Here is an 18,233-nt window from a genome sequence, read left to right on the forward strand (position 1 = left end):
AACCTCAACAAAACCTCAGGCGTCCGGGTATCCCACATGTAGACATTAAAAAAACCGCTTTGATCCTAGTTTGATTAACAGCGCCCCTGCTGCTACTGAGGCAAAACCAGATGTGACGCCGCGTTTTAAAATGACCAAAATCTTTTACTGGCAAGTAGTCAGTGTTTAGATCTGCTTTATATAAGCTGTGTATGGGTTAAATATAGTGAGGTGTTGAAAGTACGAAGTTTTCGATTGTGCAAATATCAAATATGCAAGATCCACAGAAGTTTAAAATGCACAAAACCGTTTTATTTTCCTTTGTTTACTCCAAATGACTGAGATTTTCAATTTACTTGTGAACAGTACACTTGATGACAATGAGGTCATACTGATCATTCTTGTGCTAACCTCAGTTCTAGCGCTGCAGAAAACCTGCACATTGTATTGGACCACTTGGCTCTTTAAACATTTCATAATTCACTATGTTTGTCACAACACTGTGATAAACTGTCACTGTCAATCCTGTCAGATTTCCGGAGTCTGAATCATAAGTATTTTGAAAAGTGTCCAAGCTGCACACTCCCCCTTTTCATGATCCTTTAATTTCAAATAGATTCTATCAAAATTTAGTCATAAACCAGTAATAACCCAATAAGGGTTATTATATTAACAATTCTTAATGAACAAAGCTTTACAGATAATGTACAGTCATTCTGCTGGTTTGAGAGACCAAGAAATTCCCTTGTCAGATAACTTCTTTAAAATGGTATTCACTGCACTATAAAAACTTAGACAATGTCATTATTATTCTTCTTTTTGCATTATGTAGCAGTACAGCGTTTAAGTATTAAGTATCTCATTAGAATGAATGAACAGTTGCCTGTAAAGCAGTGTTTATACATACACCTGGGAAATATCATATCCTTTCTACTCAGCCTAAGAACCCCCAAATTAAGCTATACATCTTGGTGCCTTATGTTTTACAAGAACGACAAAACAAGGACAGCAGACACTATGGGCGGATCATGGGTCCTGATGAACTCAGTGTCCCAGCGTCCTCAGCTTCCGTTCTGACTCATTTGGAGGTAGTCATTATGCAGCTTCTCCTGAGCTTCGTACAGTTTACGAAGCTTTTTGATCTGTCCTTTACTCAGCTCTTTGCCTTCAGCATCGTGTGTGGGGAAACCCTGCAAAAGAGTGTCATTTATTGATATTGGTATTGATAAGCGACAGATTAGTGAATTATTGATGATATTAGCAATGCCAGGGATGGATTTTCATGTCTGTTGACTGTGAAACACCTTAGAAACCAAAAATTATTTGGTATAATTGATTGCAAAAGTAACAACAAAGAATGAATTTGCTAATGCAAAGCTTCACACTAACAAAATAATGAACATCTTACTAAAGGTATAAGAGCACTATTAATCATGTTAAAAAAAAGAAGAAAAGAAGGACAAAATCCATTACCATTCACATTTGACGCAGTAGACCACATAACTAATTTGACATTAAAACCTAGTTCCAGTTCTAGTGCCTTATTCTGGAACTAAATTTCAAATTTGGATGTATGTGTAAAGCAGGCTTCCCCCTTTCTACCGTTTCATCAAAGCTGGAGTACTTGTCTGTTTCTGAGCGGAACATCTCGCTTGGTGGTACTTTCATCTTAGCCAGTTTCGCCATCTGGGAGATTTTAAGTAATACGGAAACAAAACATAAACAACCATATCCCATCTGTCTTACAGATGTGTGCAATAACTGTTCCTTACTTGATCAGAGAAAATCAGCAAAACATAAGTCAAAATGGTATGAATAGTAGTACACATTATTTACTCTGGTGTTTTGTTTCATGAATACTAATTAGTCCAACTGTGACCTTTGTAACCACACAAGGGCAGAGAAAATCTTAAATTAAGAGCACAAAATAAGCCCTGTTGTTTCCTGATCACAGAAAGTTGTGCAAATTCAAACTTTTACTCACCTCTTGCTCTTGTCTCTTTCTTGCGGCTTCTTCCTTCTTCTTTTTCTTTTCTTCCTCCATCTGAAAAACAGAATAATTATAAAAAAAACCCTCAACTATTAAAAATCACAGTTGATGCAAATCAACTTTAACGAACACTTTTGATGGTCTAACCAATAATAACTACAGTATATTGACTGACAGCCCAGATATCATGGCCTTTGATTGAGATAAGCAATCCAGAATGCAATATTTTCTCATCCTTAATCAAAAACAAATCCCTCAGGGACTGAAGTTTGGGTTTTCAGGGACGTGAGTATGCTGGAGGTCTGTATCTCTGTTTTCATTTAAACTAACTTTTCTTTAACAGTCAAGAGTAATTTATCCTCAAATTCTGTGCGCTTACTGCTGCAGCTCAAGATATACAACATGCTCTGTAACAAAACCCCATGTATTTTGATCCCCTGTCTGTGAAACTGGTCAATAATACACAAGTTGCAGCATGACTAGTGAATTTTTTTTCTCACAGATTCACACTAGTCCTGCAGGTTTGGTCCAATGGTGCCTGTGAACTTACAAGACCTTTGTCTCAGTAACTCAAAACATGCCTAACAATTGGCTGGTGCAAACTGAGTCTTCACAGTACATCCTGTAGACTGCCAGTGCAAGAAAGGCCTAGATACATTTTTTATGACCAGGTCTGTGTTGTAAATGTTTCTTTTCTTTGCTGTTGCTGGGGTTTCTAGGGAACATTTCACCTTACCACAAGAAGAGTTTTAAGTCTGAAGTGAATGACATCTGATTTTGTCTCATGAATCAGCACAGCGGCAAAACAGACCTCGTGTTACAAAAGCGTTCAGGAATGCGTACATACAAGCACAGCTGCATGAACAACATATTGAGTGGCGCATTTTCAAAGCTCTGGATAAGAACTCATATCATCAGCTATTGAACGGCAAAAATATCTTGCTGTAAAGACATATTCTGGGGTCTCAAACACATATTAATTCAATGCAATAATCTAACATATGAAATATTAATGTAATGAGAGGAAAGCAGACAATACCCTTTTCTTCTCTTCTCTCTCCTTTAGAAGCACATCTCTGTCCACCAACTTGACCACAGTGGGGAGTCCTTGACACATTCAGGGTAGAAGACCATCAGTCACAAGGCACCACAGACCATCAACACATGTTTCTCATTCTCTCTCTTCTCTGTTTCACTCCCAGTTATCCTACCACAATCCCCCTAATCAAGATTACAAATCCAAATTTTGCCCAACAGCGCAGTAAAAATGCTATAATTCACTGTTACTCTTTTTTTTGTCAATTTTCTTTCCTGGCATACCAACTAATATTGTCAGTTGAACTGAAATGAACTGTTTCAGCAGTCATTAAATGAATGAAGTGAATGAGGATGTGTGATGAATTTATAATAATAATAATAAAAAAAAGGAATGGTCATTTAGTGTTCTTTTACCTTCGTGGTCTTCCAGACGTACGCCCAGCTCGGGTAATATATCGTCTCTCACCGCGTCACACATCTGAAGGATCTCCATGACTGACAGACAGGCAAGGGAAGAGGGCGGAGGAAGACCAACATTCATTTTTGTCCAACATTCAACCATATTCATTACTGTAATGTCTGTAACCATGGTAAATGTTCCAATTACTTTTTTGTTCCCGTGCAACCTTTCTGACTCCCTCTCTGAAGTCTGAGAGCACCTTCAAGTAGGGGATAACTGTGCTTTCCAACTGTGTAGCATAATAAAGAGTATACAAGTCAATGTGAGTCAATATATTATTACATTAAAAGAAATACTAATGCCACAGTAAAAAATTAATGAGAGTGGGTTAAAAACCACACTGATAAATGCCCGTCAGACAAAGCTATTTAAGAGACGTGATTCATTTCTCATACATCAGCATTTTGTCCGCTTCCTCCGACAGGGAATCCAATGGCCTCTGCGCCCTCAATGGCTCCAAACATCTGTGGAATGGGAAAGGCAGCAGCTTTAGGAAGAGCGTACAGGTGCATCCGTACAGCGGGCCAAAACACACACACAGTGTTTTCACTGACTCATGTCTAATACCTATAATGCTCCTCTAGTGATTTCATTACCTCTAATGTGTGTGCACATGCATAATCCAGAAAATTCCATTTACACAGAAAAATCTGCCTGACATTTTTTTTGAAGGCATACAAAGGTAAAGGTAAATACAAATGCAGAATTTTGTGGAAAAATAATTGTGAATATACCCCAAAAATAACTTTAACATGCTTACAAATATACATGTTTTGAATGACATACACATTTAATTGGAGAAACAAGCCCTACTCATATTTAATGTCCAAAAGGGTTCAGCAATGCTAGTAACATTTGCACTTTTGACATTATTATTATGCATTATCATTGTCTTACGAGAGCTCTTTACTACGTTTGTTTCTGCTCCAACTACAGAGACTAAGCTACACATTTTAGAGTACAAAAACCTTATAACCATGTTATTAAAGCTTTATAACTGATAGGGTCTCACCTTAAGCATGTCAGTGAGGTAGACGGCGATGCTCTGGAGAAGCATGCGATTGGGCAGGAGCTTGGCGCTCTTTCTGACAGCCATGTAACTGTTGCTCTGACTAACCAGGGCCCTCATTTCTTCCATCACAGTTCGAGTGTCAATGTTATCACACAAGGCCGCGTGCACCGCAGCCTTCCTGTCATAGAAACTGTACACACACAAACACGCACGCGCAACCAGGGCTGATTAAATCAGGAGAAAACACTATTACGTTCTCTCCTCTCTCTAAATTATGTAGCATCATATGCAGTGCTTCCTATATCCATCCCACAGAGGTAATGAATGGATAGTCTTCAGTCCTCAAGTACTATGAAGAGTAATATCCATGCAACTGGCTATTCTCCCAGCTCAAATATAAATCATAATAAAGAGTATAGATTAAAGTAAACCCTATAAATCAGGTATTTCACCTCTATTGATGGCCAGTCTCACCTCTTATTTAGTTCAATCTCCTCTGCTTCCCATTTTTCAAACTGTCCTGTAATGTCAGTGGGAACTCGGAGGATGTCTTTGACATTGAGGAAGAACTCCTGTAGAGGTAGAGCAGTATTTCAAACAGTATTGAGTTCTGTGCTGTGTCACAGTCATACTTAAGCTGTTTTTTTCCAAGACTTGTTTCTATTAGAAGCATTTTAGGCTAAACTATAAATGAACTCTCGTGTCTGTTCTTAAGCAATGCAAATGTAATCCTAAAGACACAAAAGCAGGGAAACGTTTTCAGCTGTCGTCAAAAAGCAAATCAAACGTTGCGCTAACGCCAACAGAACACATAATTCCACAACATGCCAGAAATATTATTATGAGAGGATTTCATTTCTGACTGATTTGTTTACTTATTTCACAGTGACTTTATTAGCACTGTTAGTGCCTTTTGGTCTAATTTTCAATGCATCACAATAAGCCAGTATACTGGAGTCTAACATGAAAACACGATTTAAATAAATATGAACCCTGACGGAGGCAATGCTATGGCTTTAATACTTACGTTCATGACTTTCTCATACTGGATGGCGGATTCCATGGTGTTACTGGAGTAGTCTAGGGTGTCTTTCCAAGAGTGCATGAGGAAAGCCAGACGCAGCTGCCGCGCTGTGGAGAAACAGAACCGCAAAACCCCTGATAAATATGTCAATTTCAATCCAAAAACATGAGTGGTACTTACCCTGTCTTCACAACATTAGAAGCAGTATATTCAGACTTACATTAAACCTTAATCTTTACTAGAAAACAGTTCAAATGTCCTCCAATCACAAAATTATATTAGCAAGTGAATGAATATGAACCTTTATCATACATCTCACTGAATGTTTACATTCAAGTGATTTCAACTGTCCAGCTTAACACCAATAAGACAAATGTATCATATTATTTCTAACACAGACACAAAATTTTGATAAAAATCATTAAATCATAGACAAGTTATGTACTGCGTCTAAAAGATTAGTGCTGAAGTGTAGAAATGTTTTAATACTTAAATTTTAATACTTAAAGCCTTGAGTACCTGTGTGTTGCTCCAGAGCGTCTTTGATGGTGATGAAGTTTTTCAGAGATTTGGACATTTTACATCCGGCAATGGTGAGATGGCCGGTGTGCAAAAAGTAGCGAACCCAGTGGTCATTCTCAAAGAAGGCCTATACAGAGAAATCATTCGTTATTTCACTCACAGAAATGTACTCACTCCGCCACTCACAAATGATAACCCCACAATAATCCTTCTCCGCGCTTATTTCAGTCAAATGTTTTTCAGAGTACACCTTGAAGAAACGCTCTCCCCACACAAGAGTACACTTCAGTGCATACTTCAAAACAGGGCTCATGTATGAAAAACCTCAGAGAAAGAATGCTGATCTTGGATCAGACTCCCTTGGCCAACATTGCCAGATTTATTGAGAAGATAAAGGGCACGAACTGAACCAAGATCAGCATTTTCTATGTAAAATTTGTACATATGTCTCCAAACGGTGCAATGCCCATCTTAACCATCATCTTCAAGATAAAACTGATTTTACATCTTATGAGTGACACTTACAACCCCTAGATTAGGGAATAACATGTTTCGGTCAAATTTATAACCAATGACTTAGGACTCTCCCAAGACACAGAGCAGCTGTTTGATCTCAGCCCTGAACCAGCTATGAGTTAACAACCTACAGAACACTCGCTGTCCCTTAATACCAATCATTTTTCCTTTATTCACAATTCATCCAGCATAGAGAAAACATCCTCATCCATCACATCTTCACCTCAGACTGGGCCAACTCGTTGTCATGGTGAGGGAACCGCAAGTCAAATCCGCCCCCATGGATGTCCATGGACTCTCCCAGTAAGGACCCAGCCATTGCAGAGCATTCAATATGCCAACCAGGACGCCCCTTTAACAGTGAATACGATGAAGACAGACACGTCAGTTATCAGGAACCTGGCTATACACAGTGCAAAATTTTCGAGGTGATACCCAATTAGCTTTGAGGCTGGATTTGGGAAAAGAGAATGGAAGGTGTTCTATGTTTAGCCTGCAGTGTTCTCCACTGTGACTGTTTATATGCCGACCTTTCCCCAGGGAGAATCCCAGGAAGGTTCCCCAGGTTTGGAGGCTTTCCACAGGGCAAAGTCATTAGGGGAGAGCTTCTCGCTCAGCCTGTCTGCAGAGATGCTCAGGTCTCCTGCAAAAACAAGCACACGAAACAAAATGTTTCCAACCGCCGATTTGTATTTCGACAATTGTTTTTGGTATGTTAAAAAATTCTGTAAAACTTCTTAAATATCTAACAATATAAAAAAAAAATCTTAAATATCTCTTATATGTATGAAAAAGAATGTGCTTTTCTTCAGTAAAATGATCTGTTTTAATGCTGCTGGTATAAAAGTAATGAGTATTTCATCCATAGCGTTTACCCTCTCCTTCCTGAAGAGCCTTCTGGTCTCCAACTGCCTCTGGCACCAGTTTGGCGTAGGAATGTGAAGGACTGGCATCAAACTTGGCAGTGTTAAAATACACCGAGCCATTTGATTCATAACTGCCAAGAGCAAAACGAAATTTAAAAATCAGAGGACGAATTCTCATTGCAATTAATAATATGCTGGCGACAATACAACTACCAAGCTAATGAAACAAAGAGGAAAAAAATTCAGTTTAAAACTTAAATTTCAATTTAAAATAGACATGACACTCTGCAAACAAAGCCACGAATATGAGCATTGTTTTTCGACAGAAGCACAATGAGTCATCTGACTGTCCGAGAGAGAGAGAGAGAGAGAGAGAGAGAGAGAAAGAAAGAGAAAGAGAGAACAATCTCGCTCACCCATAGCCATTGTCCACAATCTTTTTCACAAAATCCACAATCTCGGGCACGTATTCACTGACCCGTGTGAGGACATCGGCCGGAAGGACCTGGAAGGACGACAACACGGGACTCTTTAACAAAGAGGGCCATTCTAACAGCGCCGAAACCAAAACCACTCTCCACGTTTTTCACAGTCCATTTAAAACAGGACAGAGGAATCATTTCAGTACAGTTAGAACCTCCCGTGCTATTTGATAAGGTTAACCTAATGCTGAATGCTGTGCAGATTTTTCAATGTACTTTAGTCTGTCGATGCAAAGGGTAAGGCTCTAATATCTCTCTACTCTTACTTACTCTACATGACAATAAGAGAGAGCTGGTGTGGGGTTTAGTGCAGTTATATCTTTTTACTCACATTAAGGGCTTCCATGTCCTTGTGGTATTCTCCTTCCCAGTATTTTGGTAAAAGAGAGAAGATGGAGTTCTCAGTCACCTGGCTACCAAATTGAGAATCCAGCCAATCAGACAACAGGTCCTTGGCCTCCTCCAACAAGGTCTTTAAAAGAACCACGGAGAATATGAAAGATTATACGATGGACACATTGAAACTTTTTCCAAGGCTTTCAGTTTACCGTGACTGATTTGAGCTATAATTTAGTTATAATTTGGCACTGTAACATTGTTGTAAACACCCAAGACATCCAGTGTCCAGGCAATGCTTCATACTGTATGTGAAGGAGATGTGATTTAAGTATGCAGTGCCATTAAGAAAAATGGGCTATAAAATAAATCCTTCTCAAGCACTGCCCTTCTCTATAGAGTGACTGTGTTTATACAACATTCTTAGCGTCACCTCATTTTCAACTCAATATCTTCTTGGAAATTAGCTGAAATTCAATTCATGAACTGAAGAATATTCATGAGCAACAATGCGTGACTTACAAGCAATTTGGAATTTAATTTCACACTCCGAAGCGACGAAATTAAAATTGAACTGACACTAATTCGCTCAATGACATTAAAAATATTCATAATAAACAATTCATTTCCTACATGAGCCAGACTCTGAACTGCTGCATCTTGTGTTCCGCTCTTCATCGCCCCCTGCAGGGGAGTCAGGGCATTGTTCACGGCTGCATCCAGACGCTCCATCATCTGTTTCTTGTCAGGGTCCGTAGTCTCAGCCAGCTTGGCCTTGAAGGGCTGAGACCAATACAGCAGAAGAGGGTTGGTTTAATTCATGTGAATATTCACATTCAGATGGAAAATTTCACCACATTATTAAAAGAATATTTTCTCACTACAGTCATGAACGATTGTGCTGCCTATATATCCAATATCTCAATATAGTTAGTCAGTCACAGTCACACAGAAATATGTCAGAGAGTCATTCTTGCTGAAAAGCAGTTCTTTGAGAATGATGTTGCCAAAAGATCATTTTTGTTTAAATGTATTTCGTCTGATTATTTGGACTGGTTTTGAGGGAAGGTGACAGTCGTCGGACGGCAGTCTCACCTCTCGTGCGGTCAGGACATCCTGCAGTATCTTCGAAGCTTCCGGCTTCTTCTCTTTGTACTGATCCAGCAGGTAGTTCTGCCTGGCTCTTTTAATGATCTGGAAAACGTAACCACGGGAACAATATCCACTCAAAGACAAAATACTCATGACCATACTTTTTTTTTTTTTTTTGTAATGTAATTAGGTCACACAGATTACCTTATCATCAATGTCTGTGATGTTCATGCAATAGAAGACGTCGTATTTGAAGTAGTCCTTCAGAATTCTTCGGAGAATGTCAAAGGAGATGTAGGATCTGAAAGAAACAAGCAGCCAATTAGAATCAAGTATTTAAAGATTCAATAAAACAAAGCAGCCAATTAGAAAAGATTCAATCAAGTACTTAAAGATTCAATAAAACAAGTTCTATGAACAAAGCAGAGATAAGCGCTTCTCTCCCTGTTTTATTACGACCTGCAGCCCAACTAAACATTCAGACGTCTCTATTCAAACATGCAATCTTCTCATGGTTACTGAGAAACAGAGCCTCTATAGTGCCACAGGGACAGCTTTTGAAGGATGCAGAAGAGTGCTATTAGACATTAAAAAGATCCCTTTGATTTAAAAATATAAACATTCTGGACCTGATTCACTGACAGATGTGCACTCTATTATGACTCACTTTAAGTGTCTCACATTTTTTTTTGGGTTGTGCGAGACATTTAGATATATCGGTCAGGGTATTAATAATAATTCATATAAATTTATAATTAGCTCTATCCATTATATAGAGGAAAATTCTGGTCCTTTGATGAATTCACATCCCGGCCATTCTCACCACAGCTCACACGTTCAGAGCAAATTCATTTTTCACATTAATTGACATGCTTTCTCTGGTCTGTAAAACTACAATCACTACTTTCCTTACTTAGCAGCCATTTGTCACAGGAACGTAGTAGACTTAATCATTATGCACAATTGTTTTCATTTCATTTATTGTGCCATGCCAATAATCAAAAGTCCACACATGCTCTCAGAAGCCCTTTTCAGACATGCACTGCAACTCTGAATTTATCTAGACATTAGCTGGTGGAGCTGTATGTGAGATCGCAAATCCCCAAATCAGTTGGATCAGATATTAAACGTACTTTACCCTGCCAGCTCCCGAGTACAAAGATTGTATGATGTTCGATTGAGTCCATGTGCGAATAGAGCAGGTCATTGTCTAGAGTATTCACAGCGAGTGAGTGGGCGTGCTGATGACGTTTCTATCATGTGGCTGGCATGAAACCTGAAGAATACGTGCGGTGAAGGATAGGGTCATTTACACGAAGACGCCAACGGTAATGTCTAACTGGAGAGACCACGAGATTCAGGAACTTCTGTCGGCGAGGGCCGACGCTGAAATCGTCAGACAAAAGTCAGTAGCCGCGTCTGCCATCTTCGATGCGCTGTGAACGAAACACCGCAATTTCCGCGGCGTGCCTTTTGCATCTGACACGGACAGTCTCCTGTTTTGTGCTACGTGCGTGAAAGGGCAACTCCAGACAACGCCCGAACCTGATTCTCCGGACTTAGTCCGAAGTTCATATGAGAAGGCGGCTAGAGGTTACTAATCCCATCATTAATCCCATCATATGAATGTCTTTGCATATGCCAGCGTTACTGGTAAATCTGGTCCTGTATTTATACTGGAGGTCATACCTGGCATGCCCCATGTGTGAGGCGTCGTAAACGGTCGGGCCGCAGCAGTACCAGAGAACCCGTTTGCCATTTTGAGGGACAAAAATTTCCTGTGCAAACAATGCCAAGAATACAAGAGTTAAACCAACAAGTTATTTTCAATCAGCTTTGGCATTCAGTTCATCCTGGTTACATGAGTAACATACTTAAACAGTGCAGTCGTTGACTTACTCTATACAGGCATATGTAAGCATGGGGGTATGGAGGTATGCACTGGAGCTGAACCTACCTTGCTTCGAGTAAGACTATTGTAGAGTCGAAGTGCAGGAACTTCTGTTCCCTCAGGTGGGGACCAGACTGGCTGGACCCTTTTTCCTTTACCTGAGAAGGAATAAAAAATTAGAGACAAAAAGAAATGTTTGTTAAATGAGAGTACTGTCAAGGTTTTGTCAAACAGAAATGATTTAGTTGTTGGTATGAGGCCTGTGTTTTATTAAGGGGGCATTCTCAGCACTAACTGTTTATGTACTCAGACAGACTGTGGGAGTGCACTGCTGAAGAGCACCTGTGTGAGCGAAAAGGGGGTGTGAAGGGGGAAGGACGTTTTGGTACAATAACAGACTACGCTTAAAAGTGCTCACAGACACACACATACACACATGTACATGCACAAGCACACAAAAACACAACCAAAATGTGGAAAAGTGGCACAGTTAATGCAACTTCTCAATACAAAAAAAAAAAAACAAAATGAAAAAGAAGCAGTAGCAACTGTCCTTTAACCACTAGAGACAACTACACCTCCTCAACGGAGGCTACGATAGGAGACATCACACACAGTCTCTCTGCCCATTCAAATCTATGGCTGCTTTCACATTAGTTCCGGTCTCACTGTGAGCGCAGGCGTCAAACCATGCGTCCTTCTGTACAATCCCGTACAGCACTGAACCTGCCACATAAGCAGTCCTCCGCAAACACCTTTGTCATAAGCCCCCCCTTCAAATAGCTAGCCATGCTCATCGGTGTGACAAACTCAGAGAGGGAAAAAAACCCCAAAAACACATCTCACTGCTCCCTCAGCAGTACCCGTGCGCTACAGGACACTGAGGGGACCTTGCCTGCTCTGACGGGACTGCTGAGATTTGAGGTGGGGCTGTTGAGTTCAGGCTGCAGGGAGGCTATGTGTCTGTACCAGCGCAGGACGTGGACGTGCCGCTGGGGCGGCGGCCCGCCGAAAAGCCTGAAGGCTTCGACGTCGGCCTGAGACGGCTCGTAGCCGGCCAGGTAACTGCGGCCGCTCAGGTACTCGTTCAGAGCCTCCGCCCTGCGGCTGTCGTCGCTTATACGGAGCAAGGGGCCATAATCAAAGGCTGGAAAAACAGAAGGGCAGAGACACACACACACACATACAGATAGATAGACAGACAGACAGACAGACAGAGAAACAAAGGTACAGGCCCATTTTAATGGAGCATACAACCACGAGAGACAGCCCTCAGACAGCAGCACTGAATTATGATGACAGTATGGTGCGCATGCTTATTATTCATTCTTGCTGTTAACTACAGACAAGAAGGATAAAACGGTATCATGAAGTTATAGAAGCTTCAGGGAAGATTACAAAGAGGCTTTGAGATACTGTTTGAAATTTCTTACCATGCTCAAGATTACAGTGGGTAAGAAAAGGATGGGGACATGTAGTGATCAGTTCATAGTCACACTTGCACTAACAACGTCTCCGCATTGTGTATCACACGACGCTGTTGTTCTGTTAGAGCATGGACCGTAAAAGTGCAGCGCTTGAGTAGATACCACACACTGCACTTTAACCCATCACTGCTATAACAGATTTCCCAAAAAATGCAGAACAAACTTTTAAAAAAATGCAGTAGCAGCTGCCCTGGACGATTACACTTCCTCAACAGAGACTGCTATGGGAGAGATAACACAGTCTCTTTGCGGATTCAAATCAATCGGTGCCTTCACTTTACACCCAGCCTGATTCGAAGCACAGATGTCAAACCACGCATTCTTCTGTAGCATATTGCATAGTAACACTAAGATGCAACTCTTTTACATCCCCAGCACTTAAAGTTAGACTGCCTGGTAAATAAAATCTGTGCAGGAATAGGCTACAATCTACAAAAACCACAGAAAAACGTCCCCATCTAACCCAGCCCATAGGACAGATGACTCCACATACACATCTTGGCGGGTTCAAATCAATTAGTGCTTTCACTTTAGACCCAGCCTGATTCTAAGCACCTGTAGCATATTGTATAGTAATGCAGAGATGCAATTATTTTAAATTTCAAATCTCCAGCATTTAGAGTTGGACTACCTGGTAAAAAAAAAATCTGTGTAGCTGCGATCTACATATCCAGTGTACTGTATTAACCGCGCCGGCTTCCAGGGGGAGACCGGACAGGTTCAAACCAACACGGCGCGACAAAGTCGGGTTAAAGAAAAGAAAATAAGGCTAACCATTAAGAACAAACGGCTCCGGGTGGGAGCTAGTAAGCAAGCAAGATTATGTTTAAATTGACATAGGTGGGTCAAAAGCGTATGGTATTTAATGGGGTTATTCTATAAGTAGATGTGATTGCCGAAAGAAGACACGTAGGAGATGAATCATTCGATGTAGTGAGCAGTTCATACTCGTACTTGTGCTTCCACTGCATCTGCATTATCGTTAAGGTTGACGCTGGCTAATCAACGTTAGCTCTCAGGCTAAAACACAAGATAATCTATAACAATATAGCAATAGCTCAAACACCAAGTACACTTGCATTTTGAAAACTCTGCCTGGCGAAATTTAACCCTTGAATACTGTTTCATTTGGAGTAAAACAATGACTCTTGTTTATCGTACTGGATGAATTATGTAATTATTGTGTTTAAAGTATACATACCACCAGCATTTGCCATTTCTATCGCCAGAATATGATGCAACAAAAAAACGTGTACGGAAAATCCTGAAATTGCTTTAAAGAGCCGCTAGTCGTGCGCAGATTATCGGATATATAAGTGCTTGCTGTCGTTAGACCAGCGTTGAAATATGAGTTGTAGATCTTATAGACTGCACAGAACTTCGTGGTATGACCGAAACCAATTAGAATTACTTCCGGTATATGGAGCGAAACAATTTGTTTTCAAAAGAAAAGTGAAATCAAGTCGGCTCCACGTTATCAGTGTTAGTGCAGCTAATGCATATTTATTTGGCAGCCTGACGACAACAAAAACGTTTTCACAAACAACCTGTTTTCAAACTCCTTCTAAATCAGTAATGTATTATAGGCACAACAGGATACCAACCTGATTACTTACAGACATTCCTGGCAAATCAACCAATCATCTTGCTGTCTGTTTTCCTGTGTATTAATACTTGAACACACATGCAAACGTGAAAGCAAAAAAGCAAAAGGTATATACAAATGGAAAAACACAATGATGATAATTCAAAAAGAGAAGACAAACACAACAATTATGAATCGCTTCACATTACAAAAGCTGCATGAAAGATTTCAGTGTGACTTTAGTACAGTAGAAACCTGCATTTCACATCCGTCCCTCAGACATTGCTATCAATACTTAATTCTTGATGAAATTTACTCAACAGTAATGAATGAATGAATGAATGAATGAATGTATATATAAATTCATAAATAAATAAACATACTCTCCATACAGCCCATACAGAGTTTTCAAACATGAAATTTTAATCAGATTCAGTCAGTTTTGGTGAGTGAAAATTGCCACAGAATAGTGATCATTACGCTTCTTGGACGACTTATCAGCACCAAAATATCAGATACTCACTTTCATATTGCACTGTTGGTGTGAGGTTCTTTTCCAAGTTCAAGTTCAAGTTTATTTAAAGCCCAATATCTGAGGGCTTTACGGGCCCTCAGATATTACAGCAAACAAAGCAGGCCGGCATCCCCTGACTTAATCCTCACAGTGGGCAAGAAAAAACTCCACAAAAAAAACGGGATGTTATAGGGAAAATGGGAGAAATCTTGAGAAGGACCACAGAGAGAGGAGACCCCTTCATGGCCAGACAGGTGTGCAACAGGTGCCAGTGGGCAAATTGCAAACAACGCTTAGATAATATAAATGAAGAACACACTGGTAAACAGAATAAAGATAGCAGAAGCAGCAGGGAGGCTCAACCAAGGTAGGTGACACAGCCACAGCAGGGCAGGAAGACGAGCAGCGACGAAGCTGTGTCGGCCATCTGGACGATGAGGATAACAGTGATGAGAAAGATGACAGAGAGCAATGGAGGGGGGTGGGTGGCACACCTGAGAGGAAAGCAGCCACATTCATACAAGGCGCCCATGCTTTTACATATCAGACACACACATGCAGAAGATGAGGGAGGAAAAGGAGAACATTAGTGGGGTGCCAGAACGAAAAATAAAGAATATAGTATATAGATGCATTCATGCAGAAACACTTGTGGCTGTGGAGGTCGCAGGAGGAGCAGCGCCACGCAGGGCAAGCAGGGCCGGGGACAGCAGAGCACGAAGACAAAGTCAGGCTGCCAACCTAAGGACGGAGCCAGATCCATGCAGCGACGTACAGAAACTCCAAACAACCTCTCCTCCTGTCATGGGACATTCCAAAATTGGAGGACATTTTCTGTCCCACCCATGAAATTTCAAATAATCCATGCACAAAATACTAAAACATGCACTTGTTGTGTAAATTATACCTGTCCTGAGACAAAATGTATATACTTGTAAAGAAAAAGTGGTTCCAAAACATTATTTAAAATACCAAATAGCTTCTGAGCACCCTCTAAAATGGCATTTCTCTCTCATTGCACCTTCTTGATGACCAACTTGCATATCAAATATAACAGTAAAAATAAGTTTTAAATCAACTTTTTTGGGATGAATTTCTTGATACATGTCTCTTGTAATTGTGAAAACAATTTCTTTAATCATCAACATAATTTAAATAATAGTAATTATGCACTGAAGTTGTGTTCCACAACATGCGTGCGACCTTGTTAACTAAACCTATTTAGCCTGGCAGAGAAAGAGAAAAAACAGTGAGTCAGCATGACACAGAGGAATTTACACCATCAAGCCATTTGCTAACACCATGGGTAGACCAAGTCCTCTATTCTACTTTCATATTTTTCCAATCTTTTCAGCCTTGGTTGAGTGTGTCACTCTAACCAACGCAACCTGGTCTCTCATATTATCAGAGTAAGACAGATGAATTTCAAAGTTTTCTTTCTTCATTTATATCACTAAGTTTTTCCTTGACCTTGACAATTACCTTGCATTCCACAGCTAGCAGCATCTATTCCTGAGAAAAAGCTAACATTAGCATTGATTTGTAACCCTGTTACTTTAATTAGAGTAACAGATTTGCATTCCTACACATCCTGTTGATCCTTCATCGAACAGATATCTAAAATATTACTAAACAACATTCCTGTGGTCCTGAGTATTTATTTGTCACATTTATGTCATGATCTACAATCAAAAGTAATGTATCCATTCAACCCTGTTACTTTTTGCAACTCTGTTACTCTAATTTCAACCCTGTCACTACATCATAATATGATATCAAAGTTGCTTAAATTATTGTAGGTCTTATCTGAAATGAAATGAGTATTCAATGTGAATGTAACTTCCTTTACTTAATGGCGAAGGATTTATTAAACAATATTTTAAAATATACTTCTTCCAGGTTCCTGAGTATGTGAAACAGGGCTGCGTCAAGCATAGCACACAACAAATAAAAAGTGTACCTTTGATGCCTGAGCTGGATGAATCAAATTATTTGACGTTTTATTCCATGTTTTTCCTAAGTACATAATAGAAAATGATAAAATAAAAGATCAGTTTTTTAAAAGTGTTGATGCCTAAATTGTCCTCCATTTCTGGAATGACCCTGATACCAACTTTACTGTTTTAGGAACCATGAAAGCCACATTTTTTGATTTCATGTCATCGAGAAACTTTCCATATCATACTGATGATTGGTTGTGAGACTTGCACAACTCCAGCGATGGCCTTAGGACTACTTTTCCATTATTTTACACATAACATATAATTTTCTTTGCTCATTTTAGCCATGCACCTGAATAACTTAGCAGGGTACATGTCTGTGTTGTAAATCTGAATACAGGGTGATGTCGCTGAGTTAACCATATAGTATGTCTGTGTATACTGTAGTGTATTCAGAACACACAGACACTGACACACAGGTTAGAGAGTCTTCATAACAAAAATGCATCCTAGGCAAGACAGCTTGACTCACACTTGGTGTTTGATTTCATTTTGGGATTTTCGGATTTGGCCAGGTTAAAAATGTATTCTAGCCATTCATGCACGCATGAAATGCACATGCACACACCATCGGACAAATGTGATCATATGGGGAGCCTCGTGGAAAGTATCGATGCAGTCTTAGAGTGAGACAGACTGTAGCACAATCATTTTCTCGCTATGGATCAATTCAGATCAGTGTGTGTCTGAGTATCGCTGTGCTGCTGTGTACCCTGTCATACGTATGGCTGACAAATCAAACTTAAACTCATATTAAAAGTTCATGCACTTTGTAAACTGCGGTGTCCCTGATCACCTAAACCATGCGTTCTTTTGAGGCTTGCTTAAAAAAAAAAAAAAAGTGAAAAAAAAGAAGAGTACTTTGTGAAATGATGGTTTCCATTAAACCCTCTTTTCTTCCTCCCTTCCTCTGTCTCAATCAGATTGCCAAACAAACCATTGAGCGACACAGTGTAATCACACTAATAAATACAAATCATTTTTATTCATTAGATCATTTGTTCGATCTCTTTTCTTCTCCTATCAGATTGTCCATCTAAATCAACAGGTCATCACTATAAAATGGAAATCTCATTGGCACCTGTTACTGCATTCATATTTGTCAGATATTAACGAGTAGAGGCATTTGTTTATTCATTTTTTTGGTTGTTTGTTTGTTAAAAAGGAAGAATGAAAAAATCTGTTTGTCTGACATGAGCGTTAACTACAGGATCTTAGTGGTCCGGTCAGCAAACCTAGAGAAGCTAAAAAGATCCCTATATGGGGGTGCATGCCTGTGTGCACATAAGAGTATACAAACAAAACTCATTTTGTTTTTGCATCATGGACTGGGACTCCCCTTTGCCAATTATGTTTATCATTAGTCACACTGGTTTGCCAATATGCAGCTCATTTTGAACACATACTCATACTGTATAATACATTTTTACAACCACAAA

The 18,233-nt window shown here is 39.8% G+C and overlaps 1 protein-coding gene across 1 annotated transcript; it reads right to left on the reverse strand.

Annotated features, from left to right (window-relative positions):
* Positions 1-299: 299 nt before the first annotated feature.
* Positions 300-13,917, reverse strand: cars1 (cysteinyl-tRNA synthetase 1). Its single transcript, XM_030764967.1, has 22 exons — positions 13,897-13,917; positions 11,275-11,366; positions 11,007-11,095; positions 9,522-9,618; positions 9,321-9,419; positions 8,859-9,008; positions 8,221-8,361; positions 7,824-7,912; positions 7,417-7,538; positions 7,072-7,184; positions 6,765-6,893; positions 6,023-6,152; positions 5,507-5,610; positions 4,954-5,051; positions 4,480-4,669; positions 3,863-3,931; positions 3,615-3,696; positions 3,422-3,502; positions 3,009-3,076; positions 1,964-2,023; positions 1,582-1,665; positions 300-1,169 (listed from the first exon to the last, which is right to left on the reverse strand). The coding sequence occupies exons 1-22, from the start codon at positions 13,910-13,912 to the stop codon at positions 1,041-1,043; spliced, it is 2,232 nt and encodes a 743-aa protein (XP_030620827.1). The 5' UTR covers positions 13,913-13,917; the 3' UTR covers positions 300-1,040.
* Between the last annotated feature and the right edge of the window lie 4,316 nt (positions 13,918-18,233).

Source organism: Chanos chanos, chromosome 2 (genome assembly GCF_902362185.1).
Source record: "Chanos chanos chromosome 2, fChaCha1.1, whole genome shotgun sequence".
Taxonomy (NCBI): Eukaryota; Metazoa; Chordata; class Actinopteri; order Gonorynchiformes; family Chanidae; genus Chanos; species Chanos chanos.